This window comes from Lemur catta, chromosome 6, assembly GCF_020740605.2.
Source record: "Lemur catta isolate mLemCat1 chromosome 6, mLemCat1.pri, whole genome shotgun sequence".
NCBI classification, from domain to species: Eukaryota; Metazoa; Chordata; class Mammalia; order Primates; family Lemuridae; genus Lemur; species Lemur catta.
This window is the reverse complement of record NC_059133.1, coordinates 92,954,135-92,972,399: the sequence shown is the minus strand read 5'-3', so window position 1 is coordinate 92,972,399 and position 18,265 is coordinate 92,954,135. Positions and strand designations below refer to the sequence as shown.

Sequence of the window (18,265 nt, the reverse complement as noted above, 5' to 3'; positions counted from 1 at the left end):
TCAACCTGGATTGTGTGCCACGGTGACACATTAATCCTATCTAACAATTGTGCCTCAGTATCCTCTGCCATTTCATCAATTCATCTAGATATGGTGCTAGCCAAAAAAGGAACACGTGCCACCTTTTGAACTACTGTCTCTCCTGAAGGTTCACAGCAAATGTCCTTAGCAGCAGGCAGGATCAACTCTTCACCAATAGTAAAGGGCTTCTTAGCTTCAGCAATGCGGTCAGCCACTAAGAATGATGCTCTCAGTGCAGACACATTTGATGAAGTGGTGGCCTTCAATAATTGCTTCTGTTCTTTGTGTTCACGTTTTTTTCTTTTGAACAACTCCAAAGGCTTGTCTTTTAATGCAGGGCACTTGGTCTCCACGTGGTGAAGCAGCTTTGAAGGTTTCATGGCTCTGTTGGATAGCTGGTCGCCACATATTATGCAAACAGGCTCGGAGAATGTGAATGACCTGTTGCAATGAACCTGTAATTTAAGTAGAACTCCTGGTATTTTTCTTTTAAATGCAGCTTTCATTTTGTTGGCAGTCTTAGAGTCTTCTGCTGTCTCATCATTGGGTCTTTCCCCTTTTGCAAAGAAGCTCTCCAGTGACGTTTGTTTTTTACTCATTTTTGCTAGGGTTAGCTTGTGGGCTTACCAGAACTGTGACTGAGACAAGTGCACAGTGCGGGAAAGAGGCGCGGATGGAAGTGGTAAATAAAATAATTGGTGGACCACACGCAGACTAAAATAAGCGTCAGATTCTGGCTTAAAGCCTGCCACCAGATGCAGCCATACACCTGAAGTAAGATGCTCACTTGCTACTAAAAAGCCTGCCACCAGATGCAGCTTGTCACTTGTCACTCATTGTGATAGGGTTTTGATATGAGTCTGCAAGCAACTGATTTATTACAGTCTCTGTGCAATCAAACCTCTCTGCTAATGATAATCTGTATTTGCAGCTGCTCCCCAGCCCTAGCATCACTGCCTCAGCTCCACCTCAGATCACCAGGCATTAGATTCTCATAAGGAGCGCAAACCCTAGATCCCGCGCATGCCCAGTTTACAGCAGGGTTTGTGCTCCTCTGAGAATCTAATGCCCTGGCTGGTCTGACAGGAGGCAGAGCATATGTGGTGATGCAAGATGAGCAGCGGCTGTAAATACAAATGAAGCTTCCCTCACTGGCCCACCGCTCACCTCCTGCTGTGAGGCTCTGGGTGTGGGGATTAGGGACCGCAGACTTCAGTGATCAGGCACTCACTGCCTAAAACCTCATTAATGATCTGCTCTGTCAGCTGGAAGAGCACTTGTAAATCAAGGACATTTACATGGGGATGTAGCTCACCTTTGGAATTTGCTCAGTACTGTTCACAAGATTAAGCCTTGTTGCTAGTAAGGGCAGGGTGCCAACATGCCTCCTACACTCCAACAATCCTGCCCTCCTTGGGCTCAGTCATGTGCTCAACGGTTACTCATGAATAAACAGATTCTTAGAACTGAAGAAACTTTAGAAACCTATTCCAAACCATTCATTCGATAGATAAGAAGCGGAGGCTCATGGGGATAACCGGCATGCCAAAGGTTAACAGAGCTGAGTTCAAATCAAAATCCCTATCACCCGATTTCCATGCTAATATTCTTGCCACATAACTTGGCACTTGGCAGTGACCTGAGAAGGAATCACTACTAACTAGCTGTATGCTCTTTTAAAGCTACAACTTTAAAATAATACAGCTATATTATTCTTTGATTTCTAGATTAACAATCTATATGCCAGCACCTGTTTGTAACATAGGCACACCCATTTTTATGTTTGCTTCTCTTCCTACCTAAAAACATTTAAAAACTTTATTGTAATGCGTTCTCCTTTGCTTCCTTAATCTAATTCTTGGGCACTCCACCCCCTCACCCCACCGTGTGGTAAGAACATAACAGTTAATTTCTGAAAGTTACCTCCAGCTGAACATCTCAAGCATTTTGACAACTGTGATCTAGGACTCACGGAAACTGGGACAAGTGGTCGAAATGTCCTGGGATGAAGAATAGAGGGATCATTTTACAGGTAAACTAGTGGGGGGTGGTTACTTGTGAGAAAGAAAAAGGGTTAGAGAGGTTCAGAAATACCAGTTTTTTAGGCACTTAACCCAACCAACCTAAACCTGAACCACCCCAAAGTCCTACCAAAAGTAAAATTCTTTAGTTTCTCCATTTAAGCCAAGTGCTCTTAGTAAGCAAGGCTTCTTAAATGCAGTGCTAGCGACTGATGTTACACATACACACATGTTGGTTGACTGGTGAAACCTGCTGCAAAGGCTGAAAAATTATGATACAACACAGAGAAATTGCGCACTCAGGTTCTCACTAGCTTCTGAGCCCAGGAAAGAGTTCGTCATCCTCAGTGGCAGCCCTCAGGAGTACTTCAAGTCTGATCAGATGGCAAAGAGATGTCAAGAACGTTATCCTGAACATCTGGGTTACAGTATTTTTCTCTACTACTACAGTTTGCTCAAATGGTTATATACTTATTTTTACTTTAGTTCAGGTTTTTTTCCTAAAACTTGTTCTTTAAAAATTTATAGATGGAAAGAATATTTAGCTTTAGAGGCTGTTGACTGTCACTTTTTTTATATTAGCAGAGCAGGGGCAACAGATATTCAGACTGACTTTGAGGCACTTTAAGACACCTAAATGCCTTTACTAGCAAAGATAAAATGACACCCCAGGTGCTTCTATGCAGGGCATTTTATCACATTTTAATTCTGTGTAAATTAGTAAACCAAGTGGTTGCAACTTCTAGCCAGATTATCTGGGCTCTGAAACCAGGATGATCTAGTTAGGAACTTCAGCTCTGCAGCTTGAGCAAATTACTTACATTCTTTGTACTTTAATTTTTTCATCTGTGAAAGAGGGAAAAGACCACCCATTCTGCAGGGCTGGTGTGCAGATCAAAAGTGAAAGTATCTGCAAAAGCATCATAAGCATGATACATGTACTTCTTTAGGCCACTTGGACAATATTTACTGTATGTACAGCCAAATATTTTATGTGAGCATATATACACCTAACTTTTTTTTTTTTTAAAGAGACAATGTCTCGCTCTGTTACTCAGAGTGGAGTGCAGTGGTGTGATCATAGCTCACTGCAACCTCGAACTCCTGGACTCAAGCGATCTTCCTGCCTCAGCCTCCCAAGAGGCTGGGACTATAGGCATGTGACCCGGCTTACACCTAACTTCTTAAAAATGGAGTATTCTTTTAGTTAGTTTTAAGCTATGAAATCTTAGGCTAAAAAATTTGAACCACCTAGGGGTGAGCAGTTTTGGCTTTTGCCCACCTCCAACTGATTTAACTAAATGAAGCCTATAGAAAGTTTCAAAAATAAAGGTCTGTAAGTTGTACCCAGTACTCCCAGGAAGAAGCATATTTGCTATGAAGATAATAAAGCTTCAGTTTTAACCCCCTTTTAAGGCTCTGGGGGGTGGAGTGGGAGCTAGCAACATGTTCACATGGTCATATATTTTTGTAAAACTTGTGGAAGTGTTACAAAAATATTCTTTTTCTTAAAGAAAGTCCCCAAGATTGTATAAGCTTCAGGTCCCGCAAATCCTGGATTATTAAAAAAAAAAAAAAACCCAATAACCACTACAATAAAACTAGGCATATGCCTGAAAATCTGCGGCTACTCCCTGAATTCTACGGGTACCAGGCTTCATCCAGGGTCTTCTCAAGAACAGGCACATTCCCCACATTAGTTGTCGGGGGCTTGGCGGGCAGGAGGTAGGGGTGTTTGGCCATCAGCAGCACAGCAGGCCCTGGAGGGGTGAGGCTGAGCAGGCTTCAGCAGGGCTGCGACCGCCAGGCAGGGAGAGCGAGAGCCAGCAGGAAGTTCTGAAGAGAAAGGACAGCAGGACTGCGAGTTTGGACTTTGGGATGTGCTGCCACCCCAGTATGCGTGGTCAGGGAGAATCACGTAGCATTGAACACGTCTTCCTTTTTCGTCAACACTTTCACCTACAGTGGTTGAAACCCAGTGCTCATCACAAGAGACTGCACGCGGCAAGAACAGAAAGCAGCCAGAGCTGGGGCCACAGGAAAGCATGGGGTGCAAGGCAGGGGTTCGGGGAGTTGAGGGAAGCTGCAGCTTCTGGGCCAGGGCTGTGCATTTCGGACAGCGGTGCATTTTAGACTGTTTACTGAGAGGGGAAAGCACCGTGGCAGCCACCTGGCACAGCTGATGCTGTCCTGGGAAGACTGCGGCCCACCAGAGGCACAGAGAGAGGAGAGGAGCAGCCAGCCCCAGCTCCCCTCCCTGGCTTCCTGGCTTCTCTCACACTCTGTATTATTACTCCCTCCTTTTCTTGCCCTTATATAAACTTGAAGTGTTTTAATACCATTTTTTATGCTTGTTGGATTGTACACTTTACGGTTCTCTCCCAAATAAGTCCAAGTAGTGTGTGGTACATGTACCCTCCACTCTGCCCTTTATGGACTGATTTTCAGTGGAGAAAAGGTTCTTTGCTCCTGTTCTAACCTGACCTGGGCTAGCGTTGCCCAAGGGTTGCCCTGCCACACGGTCCAGAGGCTAATTAGCTGCTGGCTCTCCAACCCACTCAAATGCTGGTCATGATAATTTCTCTCGTCTTTAGCCAAATCTAATCTCTGTAAATACAAATAAGGTAGGTGAGAGTTCTTTTTATCAGTAGGTGTTTCTGCAAATGAAACAATAAACTCTTTTACCCAGCTAAGATTCCAACAGGAGAAAAGGTAACAGTGAGAACACCCCTAATTGTCCTTACAAATGTGAAGAGGTGTAATTGTTGGGTTCTCATTCCCTTTCTACATATCCCTTCAAAAGAAATTAGAAAAGAAAGGTTCAATCCCATAAAAATATTTTCCTACTACTATTTATGCAATGCACTCTTATATACCCTTAAAAATGGGCTAAGCACAAAAGTTAAACATTGGATTTTGTTAAGGTCTATGTGTCACCTGAAGAACTTGAAACTGGCCTGAATAAAAACCATCTTAATTGGTTATTATAATGAGACTTAAAAACTTAAAACTTAAAACAAGATTTTATAGGCAATGTAGTGCAAAAAGCTCTTCTTTTTCTTCTCATAGAATTTATTGAGTGCTTAGGGAGTAGGTTTTTTTTTTAACTAATTTTCAATTCAATTAAGCAAAAACAGCTTATTGTTTCATGTCTCACTGAAATGAATACATTCTAGTATTCAATGGTTTTCAATTTTTTACAACCTACTACAGTATGCTAAATACAACTGACTCTTTCATAAGTCGCTTTACCTATCTCTGAAAACTGCAGCATGCATAAGGATTACCTGGGATGCTTATTAAAAACGCAGATTCTCAATTCCTGAAGTGAGGCCATGCATTGGCATCACACTAAGAAACAGTGCTATGCAGAAAGTATGAGGGAATGGTTCACGTCAATAGAACCACTGTCGAACTCAACATTGTATTTGTTAACGTATACAAAACCTGTTTTCTGGCTAAGAATTACCATTTTTGTCACTTCCACTTCATTATTAGTATGTGGGTTTTCTTTTTAGAATCACTTTCACAAAGAAAAATTTGTTTTGTTTTTTTAACACTTTATGATTGTTACTTCATGTGCTATCAGGAGCAGAAAACAAAGAAGAGGACAACTTGGGGCTACTCTCACGCCTGCACTGGAGTCTCAGACGGGTTGGTGGCTGACACTCTGGGACCTTTCTTTGAGCTAGACATCGTAAGCACTTGCATACATTAATTCACTGAATCCTCACAACTCTATGAGGTAAGTATCTCCATTTTGCAGAAGAGAAAGCTGAAGCACAGAGAGTTAGTGACTTACCTAAGGTCACAGAGCTGGTAGGCAGCAGATTTGAACCCAGACAGCCTGGGTCCAAGGTCTGTTTTTAAACTGCTCTGTTGTATTACCTCTTTAGTTTTCAGTATTCATATTGGAGCCTCAGCCTACCCAAGATGACCACATATTCCGTACCTAGGTGTACACCCCCACCCCCCAGGGTCATTCATAAGGATCTGAAACCTTGGGTTTAAATCCTTAAGTTAAACCTGACTTTTCTGGCTGCTAGTATCTTTCCTTTCCATTTCACAAGTTAAACTTCCTGTAACACTGCTTTGAACATATCACTGCCTGCTCAAAATACTCCAGTGGCTTCCTACCATCCACAAGATGAAAACCAAATTCTTAGCTTGGGACTCAGGCCCTTCACAATCTGTTTTACCAATCTGACTGTGCATTCAATCTCTATGTGAATCCAAGGCATTTTTTCCCCCAGTGATCATACATAGTCCCTCTTTTTTTTGTGTGTGTACAATTCAGTGGATTTTAGTATATTCACAACGTTATGCAACCATCTCCACTATTTAATGCCAGAACATTTCCATGACCCCAACAAGAAACCCTGTACCTCGTAGCAGTTACTCCCAATTCACTCCTCCTTTTATCCTTTAGCAACCACCAAAAATCTATTTTCTGTCTTTATGGACTTGCTTATTCTGGGTATTTCTTGTAAACGGAATCATACAATATGTGGCCATTTGTCTCTCGATTGTTTCACTTAGTGTAATGTTTTTAAGGTTCATCCCTGTTGCAGCATGTATCAGTACTTCATTCCTTATTATGGCTGAAACACATTCCATTGTAATGGGTATAACATCTTGCTTATTCATCAATTGGTGGACAACTGGGTTGTTTCCACTTTTTGGCTATTATAATAATGCTATGAACATTTGTGTACAAGTTTTTGTGTCAACTTATGCTTTCAGTTCTCTTGGGTATACCCAAGGAGTGGAATTGCTGGGGTCATATGGTAACTTTTTGAGGAACTGCCAAACTGTTTTCCATAGTGGCTGTACCATTTTACATTCCCACTAGCAATGCATGAGGGTTCTAATTTCTCCATATCCTCACCGATACTTGTTTTTGTTCCTGTTGTATTATTGATTATTGCCATCCTAATCGGTGTGAAGTAGTATGTCATCATGGTTTTGATTTGCATTTCCCTAATGAATAATAATATTGAACATCTTTCCATATCCTTACTGGCTATGTTTATATCTTCTTTAGAGAACTGACTATTCACATCCTTTGTCTATTTTAAAACTGGGTTGTCTTTTTATGGCTGAGTTCTAAGAGTTCTCTATATATCTGAATACTAGGCCCTTACCAGATATCTGATTTACAAATATTTTCTCCCATTCTGTGGGTTATCTTTTCATTTTCTTGATAGTGTCCTTTGATGGACAAAAGTTTTAAGTTTTGATGAAGTCCAATTTATCACTGACCATCCCAGCTGGAAATGCTCTACTTCTTTTTACATCAGCAACCCAATATTATTAATACTTAAAGATTTGGGGAGAATTTTAAAAAATATTAAAAAAGACATATTTTAGAATATAATAAAAATATACATCAAATTTTGATATAAAACAAGGGGGCAAAACTTGAAGAAATCTGGAGCTTCTGGTGAGATGATGAGCTGGGTCCCCCGATTACTCTGTTAGGCTTTTAGCAGACTTAGTGCAAAGGCTGAGAAGCACTGTCCTGCAGCCACTTCTGTAGTAAGACTGAACCTAAACTGACACTGGGCATACTTGGGAAGTTGGCTGTGTTTTAAAAACAAATGTGTGCTATCCAGGAGTTCCTATGTTTTGCTTTTATTTCCTATTCTTTCAGAAAGCCAATAATCAATGAAGAATTAAAAAGTGGAGTCAGATTATTCTTTAGCTAAAGAATGAGAACTTCTGACAGCTCTTATGGTTTAGTATTTTTGGGCAGGCCCGCAGTATGTCTGTACTCCAACTTCAAGGGCTATGCCGTAGGAGCCTTAAAGGGCACAGTCCTAGTTGGCCTCTGCTTGCTGGCTTGTACACAGCAGTTTGATATTTATGGAGAGTAATCCAGAGTAGTGGCCAAGTCTATCTGAGTTCTGCTATCACAGCAGAAACTGGAAACCTCAAGAGCTATAAGCCACGTACCACATCTACATGGGTGCCACTTCTCATTAGAGCATATACAAACATACAGAGACCAGAACTTTAAACTTTTGGGATCTAATATCTTCATAAGAATTGCATACAATATATGCACACAAATCTTCTATTTTTTATAGTGAATTCTTAAGTGCCTGCAAAATTACTATCTCACCATATATAATTTTAGGTAGCAGATATGACCATGTACAGTTTGCTTATGAAAATGCCATAGCAACATGAATACTTCGTACTAAAAAACATCTTTAATTAATTGACAAAAGCTTTTTATTTTTAATTTAAACTTTAGACTATGGTTAGAGTGAGGCATTTTAAATAGTCTACATGATGACTTAATGTGAGCCAAGAACGAAACCTGGATTTGATAGTCTTCTACTCACTCTCTGACAAACTGTCCCTACAGTTATAATGAAATGACATTTCTATTAGAAACCTCTATGATTGACAATTATTGTACATATGGTGCTTATACAGGATCCTTCATTCAAGGCATCCAGGGCTTCATGTGTCTTATCTTCAAAGCTTCCGCTTGAATAGGTAAGAATTTAGATGAAAAACCAGTCCATTTTGAGCTAAAAGGAAATTCTTATCTAGAAATTACTTATCCTTTTTTTGGTGTCTTACTTTCCACACCCCCTTCCTGTTTTGAAAACAGGGAGAAATAAAGATGCATACAACATCTTTTGGGTTATACAAATAATAGATAAGTTTTGAAGGTCTCTAGGAAGCTATTATTGTTTCACCAAGAGAACTCCAAGTGGGCCCTAATCTCCTGGTCCCCGACTTCAGCAATTGCTGGGAATATGTGGAGACAACCATACCTTAAAAACTCTGTGCTTGAGAAGGATAGTTTGCTTTGATATTAGAACAGCTTTCCAGCCCTTTCGTTATGACAGAGGCGTCCGTTTGCCATTCCATGGCGAACATATCTTACTCCTACTCTGTAAACCTATCTTGTCCTTCCTTAGTAAACTTCATTTCATGCTAACAACAACAACAACAACAAAAAAAACCCCCAGCTTTCCCTGCCAGCTGCAACTAGGGCACCTAATTTTTGTTAAAGTTACAAGTCACAAGTTATTAATTATGTTAAGAAATGTAAGGCGATCAATTAGGAGAATGCTATATTACTCAAGGGTGTTGATGCAATTCCTTCTTATCTGTCCTCTTCATCAAAAGTGTGAAGCAGATGGTGCATGTAATAATGATGATAGTTATGATAATGAACATAATGATATTAACAATATGATTCAGCAGTAATAATATTTGAAGAATAACAAGGTATGTCACCAAATGGGAGAAATTAAGCCATAAAGAATCTGAGAGTTTTGTTTATCCCAAAGATCACAGGATACAATGACATTTCAAAAAGTTTAAGGTACTATCAGTACATCAAGTATTATAAAACAGATACATGAAGAAATACACTAAACCAGGGGCCCTCAAACTCTAGGGTATTAAGTACAACCTGGAGGGCTTGCTAAAACACAGATTACTGGGCCTCACTGTCAGAGTTTCTTATTTAGCAGGTCTGGGCTAGACCCAAGAATCTGCATTTCTTTTTTTTTTTTTTTTTTTTGAGACAGAGTCTCGCTCTGTTGCCCGGCTAGAGTGAGTGCCGTGGCATCAGCCTAGCTCACAGCAACCTCAAACTCCTGGGCTCAAGCGATCCTTCTGCCTCAGCCTCCCGAGTAGCTGGGACTACAGGCATGTGCCACCATGCCCGGCTAATTTTTTTTTTCTATATATATTTTTAGTTGGCCAGATAATTTCTTTCTATTTTTAGTAGAGACGGGGTCTTGCTCTTGCTCAGGCTGGTCTCGAACTCCTGACCTCGAGCGATCCACCTGCCTCGGCCTCCCAGAGTGCTAGGATTACAGGCGTGAGCCACTGCGCCTGGCCAAGAATCTGCATTTCTAACAGGTTTCCAAGAGATGCAGATGCATCCCAAGACCACACTTTGAGTCACCTTGGGAAGAGGGAGATGAATATTTATTGAGAGGGAAGGGAAAGAACAATTATGTAAAACTATCTTGGGTCAGGCTTGGTCAAATGTTTACACAGTTTATCCCATTTAGTCCTCACAGCATCCCAATGAGCAATGGTTCTCAAACTTCTCTAGAGCAAAGGAGAATGAACCCACCGCCCAAAGGGTATGCCTAAGCAGTCCTCTATAAATAGAAAATTTCTTTGATGACTGTATTATTTAAAAATTCACATAAATTTTGCATTATTTCAAAATATTGCTGCCTGTTATGAATTCAATATAAGTCTAAAAATTATTTATCAGATATATTGCTTAACTCTTAACCTTGTTTTTTTAATAAAATTGGTCTTTGCGAACATGAAGAAATGGATGGCTGAAGTTTGGTAATTGGTTTATGGTGAAACAGTACATATTTGATCCAGAACTTGAACTAGGCCTGCAGGTCTCTAAAGACAATGCACATGTTATACCTTACTGCTTCCCACTCCCACCCACCTGAAAGGTCTATCAGGGTTTTCTCTATTACTCTTTTATGGATCCAGCTCTTGTTCTAGCTAAAGAGGACTACTTGTTGCAGTAGTCCTTTTTTTTTTTTTTTTTTTTGAGACAGAGTCTTGCTCTGTTGCCTGGGCTAGAGTGCCGTGGCATCAGCCTAGCTCACAGTAACCTCAAACTCCTGGGCTCAAGGGATCCTCCTGCCTCAGCCTCCCCAGTAGCTGGGACTATAGGCACTTGCCACCACACTGGCCTAAATTTTTTTTGTTTCTATTTTTAGTTGCTCAGCTAATTTTTTCTATTTTTAGTAGAGACGGGGTCTCCCTCTTGCTCAGGCTGGTCTTGAACTCCTGACCTCAAGGGATCCTCCCGTCTCGGCCTCCCAGAATGTTAGGGTTACAGGCGTCAGCCACCGAGCATGGCCTGCAGTATTCCTTTTAAAAATGGTATTTGGTCTTCAGGTCTACTTGCTGTTCCTCAGATTTTTCTCACTTTTAACCTGATCTCCACATATATGTTCATTTTTTTTTTTTTTTTTTGAGACAGAGTCTCGCTCTGTTGCCCAGGCTAGAGTGCCGTGGCGTCAGCCTAGCTCACAGCAACCTCAAACTCCTGGGCTCGAGCAATCCTCCTGCCTCAGCCCCCCGAGTAGTTCGGACTACAGGCATGTGCCACCATGCCCAGCTAGTTTTTTCTATATATATATTTTTAGCTGTCCATATAATTTCTTTCTAGTTTTAATAGAGACGGGGTCTCACTCTTGCTCAGGCTGGTCTCGAACTCCTGAGCTCAAACAATCCGCCTGCCTCGGCCTCCCAGAGTGCTAGGATTACAGGCATGAGCCACCGCGCCCGGCCCAAATATCATTTTTAAAAGGCTGCTGGACTGGATACCTCAGTGAGTTCACGTGGCTGCCCATATATGCTTTAATGTCAGTGGATATGTAACTTTTTTGTAAATCAGCTTGTGTAAATAACCCCATGGGTCCTAATTTATACAAGCCTCTGCAAAGAAATGATTCTGTTTGGTAATAAAGTTATACTGGAATTCAAAACATGAAGTTTTGTGTGATGTAAGCTACTGGAGTACAGATAAAAAGTAGTTGGAAAAATACATTTAAAAGAAATGCCCTGGGCATGTTGGCTCATGCCTGTAATCCCAGCATTTTGGGAGGCCGAGGTGGAAGGATTGCTTGAGGCCAGGAGTTCAAGACCAGCCTGGACAACACAGTGAGACCATGCCTCTACAAAAAAACAAAAAAGAAATTCCCAAACAGGAAGCTTTGGATTATGATGAAATTTGTGGCTATAAATTAGAATAAAGTAAAAAAAAACCTGTAGAATATACCTAGACTTTTATAATTGGAAGGGGCCTTGAAAGTCATTTAGGACAATCCCCTTATAGTAGTAGAAATTTTGGACCCTGCTTTGTATTATGGTTAGAAGTCCAATTTGCTTAGTTAATGCTGTTTAATTTCCACCTAGCTTAGCTTTGGTCTCTTTATATTGTGATTTCCATGCTACCTGAAGAAAGCTTTTTGTACTGAATAATGGATTTTTTCCTGAAGGGCCAGACCTGACTTTGGTCCAAAGGGAAATAAACTGTAGGACCTCCTTTGATTTTAAAGGTCGCTAACTTTAGTGATGCTAATTTTGAACCTCTGAGGAATGAATTCTTACCCCCAGCTGCAATTTTTGATCAGTCCAACAGCCAAGCCACAGTCATAGCCAAGACTAGAGAACACTCACACTAAGTGGGGTAGCCATCTGCTCCATTTGGCCCGCTCTAGCTTTGGACGCTGAGAGGTAGCTCACAAGCTGATTGCATCTTGGTTTAACCATGGAGAGTGAAAACAGAAAATGACACCAAGGACATTTAACTTTCCACCCCACGTGCTCCTCCCAATCCCAATACGGTAAAGAGCAGGAACCCTGGAGTGGGGCAGAACTGAGCGTGGCTTTAGGTAAGTTACTTAACCTTCGTAGGCCCTAGTTTCCTATCTGTACAAGGGCCATCACAACAGTACTGTAATTATCTTATGGGGAATTTGCGGGTTTAGGTGGGGAATTGCCTGTTGAGCATCTAGGACAATGTCTAGCACACAGAAATCCTTAATAAATGCCAGCTGTTATTATTATCAAGGAGTAGAAACATGAACACAATCAACTGAATTAAATTATCTTGTTTGCATTAAGCTTTTCCATGGCATTTCATTCAATCTCTGATTCAGTTATGATACCAATATTCATTCCTTAAAATTGTATCTGTAACCCAGCTTCTTTCCTGAGCTCAAGACTAGGCGCCACAACTTCCAAGATACCCAGAAGTGCCCTTGGAACCTAAAATAAATCCCAAACCAGACCATTACCTGGCACTGAGCAATATATGACCCTCCTTTTGACCTCTGGCATTTATGAAAGATACCATTATCTTTCTACCTACCCAGGCAGGAGAATGGAGTCTTTTTTTTTTTTTTTTTTACTACTTCTTTATTCTCCAGTCAATCAGTTGCCAAGTCATTTAGTCATACATTCACTTACACAACAAATATTTATCAAGCCTTTTCTATAAGCCAAGTACTGTGACGCTGGGTACACTGTGGAGGACAAAACTTCCATGGTTCCTGCCCTTATCTACAAATATATGATTACAAATTGTAATATATTAATGTACTTGGGAAGAAATTCCAGTCCTTATGAGAAAGTGTAACAGGGGACATAATTTAAAATGAGAGACAGGAAAGAACTCTCAGAGGAAGTGACAATTTGAACTGAGACTGGAGAGATGAAAAGGGGTCTGTCAGGTGAGTGACGGAGTGAAGAGCACCCCAGGCAGCGGGCCAGCATGTGCAAGGCCCTGAGGCAGGGAGGGCTTCACGCCTTTCCTGAGGAACTGAAAGGCCACATGGCTAAAAGGTAGTGAGCTTGCGTGGGACGAGGCTGGAGCAGCAGGCAGGGGCTTACCAGCCAGATCTGGAAGCCCCTGAAGGGTTCTGAGCAGGAGAGGCACAGGATCGGATCGCTCTGGCTGCTTTTGGAGAGTGGACTGGAGGGGGCAAGAACAGAATTAGAGACTGGTCAGGAGGCTACTTGGTGGTTCTGATGACAGATGGATGGTGGCTGTGGTGATGGAGAAAAGTAGATGAATTTAGACACAATTTGGACGTTGTATTGATAGGGCTTGGTGACTGGGACGTGGGGAGTGAGAGAAAGGGAGGCGACAAGTCTGGTTCTTAGGTTTCTGGCATGAGTGGCTACGTGGATGACAGTGCTTGCAGATTCTACCTTTCTTCAAAACAGTAGGTATTGCTAGAATATCCCACGGGAGGTCCCCACTTCCCCCCCTCAGTGAACCACCTTGCCTCCAAGTCATCATAACTTCCTATCTAGATCACTGTCCCTTCTCCTTAGTGTCCCTACCTCTTGTCTATGCCAACTTCAAATCACCTGCGGCTGTTTTATCTTGCAAAATACAGCTCAAGTCACAATACTCCCCATTCAAAAGTCTCCAATGGTTCCTTATCATCCTCTCAAATACAAACTCCTTACCTTGACTTCCAAGATTCCACAACCTATACAGTCCCAGCCTTGTTTCCCACCACTTCGTTATTTAAGTCTTGCTTCAGCTGAACTGGAGACTTACTATTCCTTGAGCATGTCACCACATGCTCGTGCCTCAGTGCTTTTTCGCTCATGCTATTCTTATGTCTTACCATCTCAGTCTACTCAACTTTCAAGGTTCCTTATTTATGAAATGTCCCATCTGTCAATTTCATAAAGCTCTGTACTCTTACAGCGCCTGTGTTTCTCCTGTTTATCGGGGTTAGGAGTGCACTTTTCTCAGGCCCACAGTCTGCCCCCTCACAGACCATAATACCTTTGAGTGCCTGGCTCCTGCACTCCCACTGCTCCTACTGCTCCCACTACCCCTGTCTTTGCAGGGTCAAGAATACTGCTTCACCCACAGTAGGAACATTTTATTAAATTTATTGTTATTAATTATATTAAGGAATGATGGGACACAAGCTGTGGAAGGGGAGATGTTTTCCAGTAGCATTTGCCGGCAGCAGGGCTCACAGCAAAATTCCTCTTCAGTACCCTTGCACTAGAATCCCTGCGATTGTGTCACACACAACACAAACATGCACACATCCCTTTAATAGAGTCTTCTGGTTGTTCAAAATACTCCAAAGTAGTAGTCTACAAAGAGTAACAGCCTCTAACTCAGGATTTTTCAAACTGTCTGTTGTAACTCATTAATAAGTCAAGAAATCAACTTAGTCATAAACAATACTAAAAAATAAAATAGAAAAGGCAAGTATTGTTTCCTGAAACAAGTTTCAAATACATATATATGTATATATATATGTATGTGTGTGTTCTACGTCGCAACATAAATCGTATTTCTTACCATGGGTCCCAGTCAAAAAGGTTTAAAAGCTACTGCTTTGATGCTTTGTGCCCCACCCCCTGATCAAACCACAGAACTTAAGCAGAGAAAGTAAGATGTTAAGAAAATAGTAATGAGACTATCTGACTAAAAATTATTTACGATTAAAAATGTTTGAATGATATATCTAATGCTTCCCTTGGGGTATCTGCATTTAGAGAGAGGGACTTTTAACCCAAATTAATCTCTAATCAGTAGAAAGTGAATGGGAAATCATTTTGGACTACAGGCCTTCTTGGCACATCTAGCAAGGATTTCCTCTAGTATCTCAGTTTCCTGAGAGAGCTGGGCTCAGGAACTGGGAACTCCATTGCTGAAAGGCTACTCGTTTCTAGGTTACAACACACGTAAGTGGTAATACAAAAGGTACACCTTCTTCCATGCACATTTCAAGCTTATCAATTTATATTTATATGCGTGTACTTAATCTATGCCTAGAAATACAATCTTACATATCCACATGAATCAGCTATACTTGACATAAGGCAACAAGAAGCCCCAAGTTGATCTAAAAATGAGAAATACCGTGAGTTACTGAACAATAGTTTATGTGAGATAGGAAGGGGGATATGGGAAATCATAGAATGGGCAAGGGGACTTAGGAGCATGGTAGATGTATTACACCAAGTGTATATTACTTTGATGATTGATGGTAATGAGAGAAGATGAGAGAAGAGAGGTAGGATAGGGGCAAAACAATTTCCTAGTCAGCTGTGTGTCCCATGACAGTACATAGCAGTAGCCCACCAAAAGTGTACAGGCAGTATTTGATTATGTCAGCACATAAAAGTTAAATTCCAAGTCCTAATTCCAGCCCTAGCTCCATTTAACAGGTTGCCCCTTATAATTTGATGCTACGTGTATTATACTGTCAATTTATAGATCAGAAACCAAGAGTGAGCTTCCTAACTAATGGATGTAGACACTATTAATTGTTAATTACTATCTCAACAAATAACTGGGTCAGAAACAAGGTTGAAAGAATAGGAAGTTCAATGCTGGTGTAAAGAACCCTAGATTGGGGTGTCAATAAATTTGGGTTATACCTGGGTGACACAGAACAAATTGCACAACCTAAGGACCTTTCCACCTTTAAAATCTTACAATACTACAAGGCAGGGAAAAGGTGACCTTTATTTGGAAGAAAGGAAGAGCATCTTTGTTTGATATATAATAGGCAAACAATGCTATTAGCCAAGGTTGTTTAAATATGAATTAATGCCTCTCCCATTATCTAGATTGGATTAACACCATTTGATGATATCATATGTCAATGTCACTACTGACAACTGGATAAATACCAAACTATGTCAACCACTCTACTGACAACTGGATAAATTCCAAACTTCTTTCTGGTATTTAAGGCTTTCCACATGTGCCCAACTTTCTCTCAAACTATTATGGGGAAAGCTACTTATGGTGTTTGAGATAAAGTTGGGCAGATGAGGAACTGCTCTTGCCCCAGGCCTGTTTCCTTATCATTACTTTAGTTTTTGCTTAATTCTTCCCCACTCTCCTAGCTGAAGTTCTATAACCTTCATAAAACCTTCCAACTACTCAAATGACTTATGTATCTCTGATATTGACCTTGGAATTCCTATAGAACTTTACAGCAATCCTACATGTAGGCATTGTTGTCCTCATTTCATAGATAAGAAAATTAGGCCAGGAGAAGTTAAGTGGCTTGCCTAGGACTTCTCAGTTTGTGCCCTGCAGCAAGGCTGGGTCTGATCTGTTTGCCTTCAAAGCCCACACCTTTTACCATTGTACCATGCTACCTCCCGGTACTCAAACACCATGGAGTAAGGATGTGGTAAAAAAAAAAGCCTATAAACCAGTTATCATACAGCTTGTTGTGGCAGAAATTCAGAGGCACCATATCCTTTGAACCATACGGTTAATAAACTTTGGAATAGCATGCATCATTTTTAAGTGGGTTGTCAGACCTGTTTCCCAAGCCCAGTATTAAAATGATATCCCAGGATAAATGACAGGTGGGTGGCTAAGGAAAAAATAAAGCAACATGGTATAAGAAAAAAAATATTAGAAATGGGACAGAAAAGACACAAAAGTGTAACATAAGCCAATAAGTAATGCACAAAATAGAGACTCAGAATAAGTAAGTGTGGAATATGGGTCTGAAAAGGCCCCAAGGTCTAAGTTAGGTGGCCTATGCCTACCGATGAGACGCGCGCGCGCGTGTGGGTTGTTATTAATAACAGACAGCAGGACACATGGACAGAAAGTGGAACTCAAGAGAGCGACAAAGCTAGGTCGTGGGGGCAAGGGTAGAACATGGCATGATGAGAGAGGGTGGGGACGCGGAATGAGGGGCCAGAGGGCACAGCAGGGGTCGAAGAGGAAGGTGAAGAGGTTCAGAGGGCACAGCGCCCCCAGACTCCAGGCAGGACTTGTCTTCCCCTCAGCTGGCTGGGGGGCTTCAGAATTCACACCCGCACCCCACCAAGCCCTCGGGGGTGGCTCCGGGAAGGGGGGGGGTCCGGTCCCTAGTCCTCCCCAATTCCCCGGGGACTCCGCGACGGGGCGGACCGAGGCAGGAGGGTCCTTACCCAGGAATATGGAGATGATGAGCCGCAGCGCCTGTTCTGACGCGCCCAGGGACGTCGCCAACTTGTTAAGGCTCAGCTCCTGGAAGGCCGACCGCAGCACCGCCGCCGGCTCCCCTACCGATCCCACGTCCCCCTCCGCTGCGGACGCCATCTTAACTGCGGGCGCCCCACCGGGACCCCGAGCTCCGCGCGCCCCGAATGTGGGCAAAACGCTGTAGCTTCACCCCCAATTCCGGCCCGGGGACCGCCCACGGCGTGCGCATTGGCTGCAGGCCCGCCCAGCGGCTCCAGGCTCACCCCGTTATTGGTAGATCGGAGCAAAGGGCGGGGCCTAGCGCAGCAAGGTAGGAAGAGGGCGGGTCCGCACGTTTGTAAGGCAAAGGTGACTTCTGCCGGGAACTAAAACGCGGCAGGCCGAGGGCGGGCGAGGCTTGGACTCGGTACCCAGGGCTGCCATCGGAAACGTCCGAGGCCGCGGCCTGGTGATTGCACAACTCTGTTCTAACTGCTCGGGGGAGGAGTCGGTCCGCTAGTGTCCGGCCGACTCGTTCGCGGCCTTCCCATTGGCCGAAGCGGGAGCAGGCGAGAGTCGGGGCGGGGAGGGGGGGGCCGTCACCCGACCGCGAGGTTACTCTCGGTCACCGGCGCGCTGGGGTTACTGGGGCATGTAACGGAGAGGCGGGAATTCCTGCTGCCGCTTCGCGAGCGCCTCCTAACGGCACGCCCGGGCTGTTCTTAAGTGCTTACGCTGC

The 18,265-nt window shown here is 42.5% G+C and overlaps 1 protein-coding gene across 1 annotated transcript in view; it reads right to left on the bottom strand.

Annotated features, from left to right (window-relative positions):
• Window positions 1-18,029, bottom strand: part of LPCAT3 (lysophosphatidylcholine acyltransferase 3) — a 33,591-nt gene extending 15,562 nt beyond the window's left edge. Inside the window, exon 1 of the mRNA XM_045554431.1 lies at window positions 17,514-18,029. Within this exon, the coding sequence (XP_045410387.1) occupies window positions 17,514-17,664 (151 nt within the window). The 5' untranslated portion in view covers window positions 17,665-18,029. The remainder of the gene's footprint in view (window positions 1-17,513) is intronic.
• Window positions 18,030-18,265: the final 236 nt, after the last annotated feature.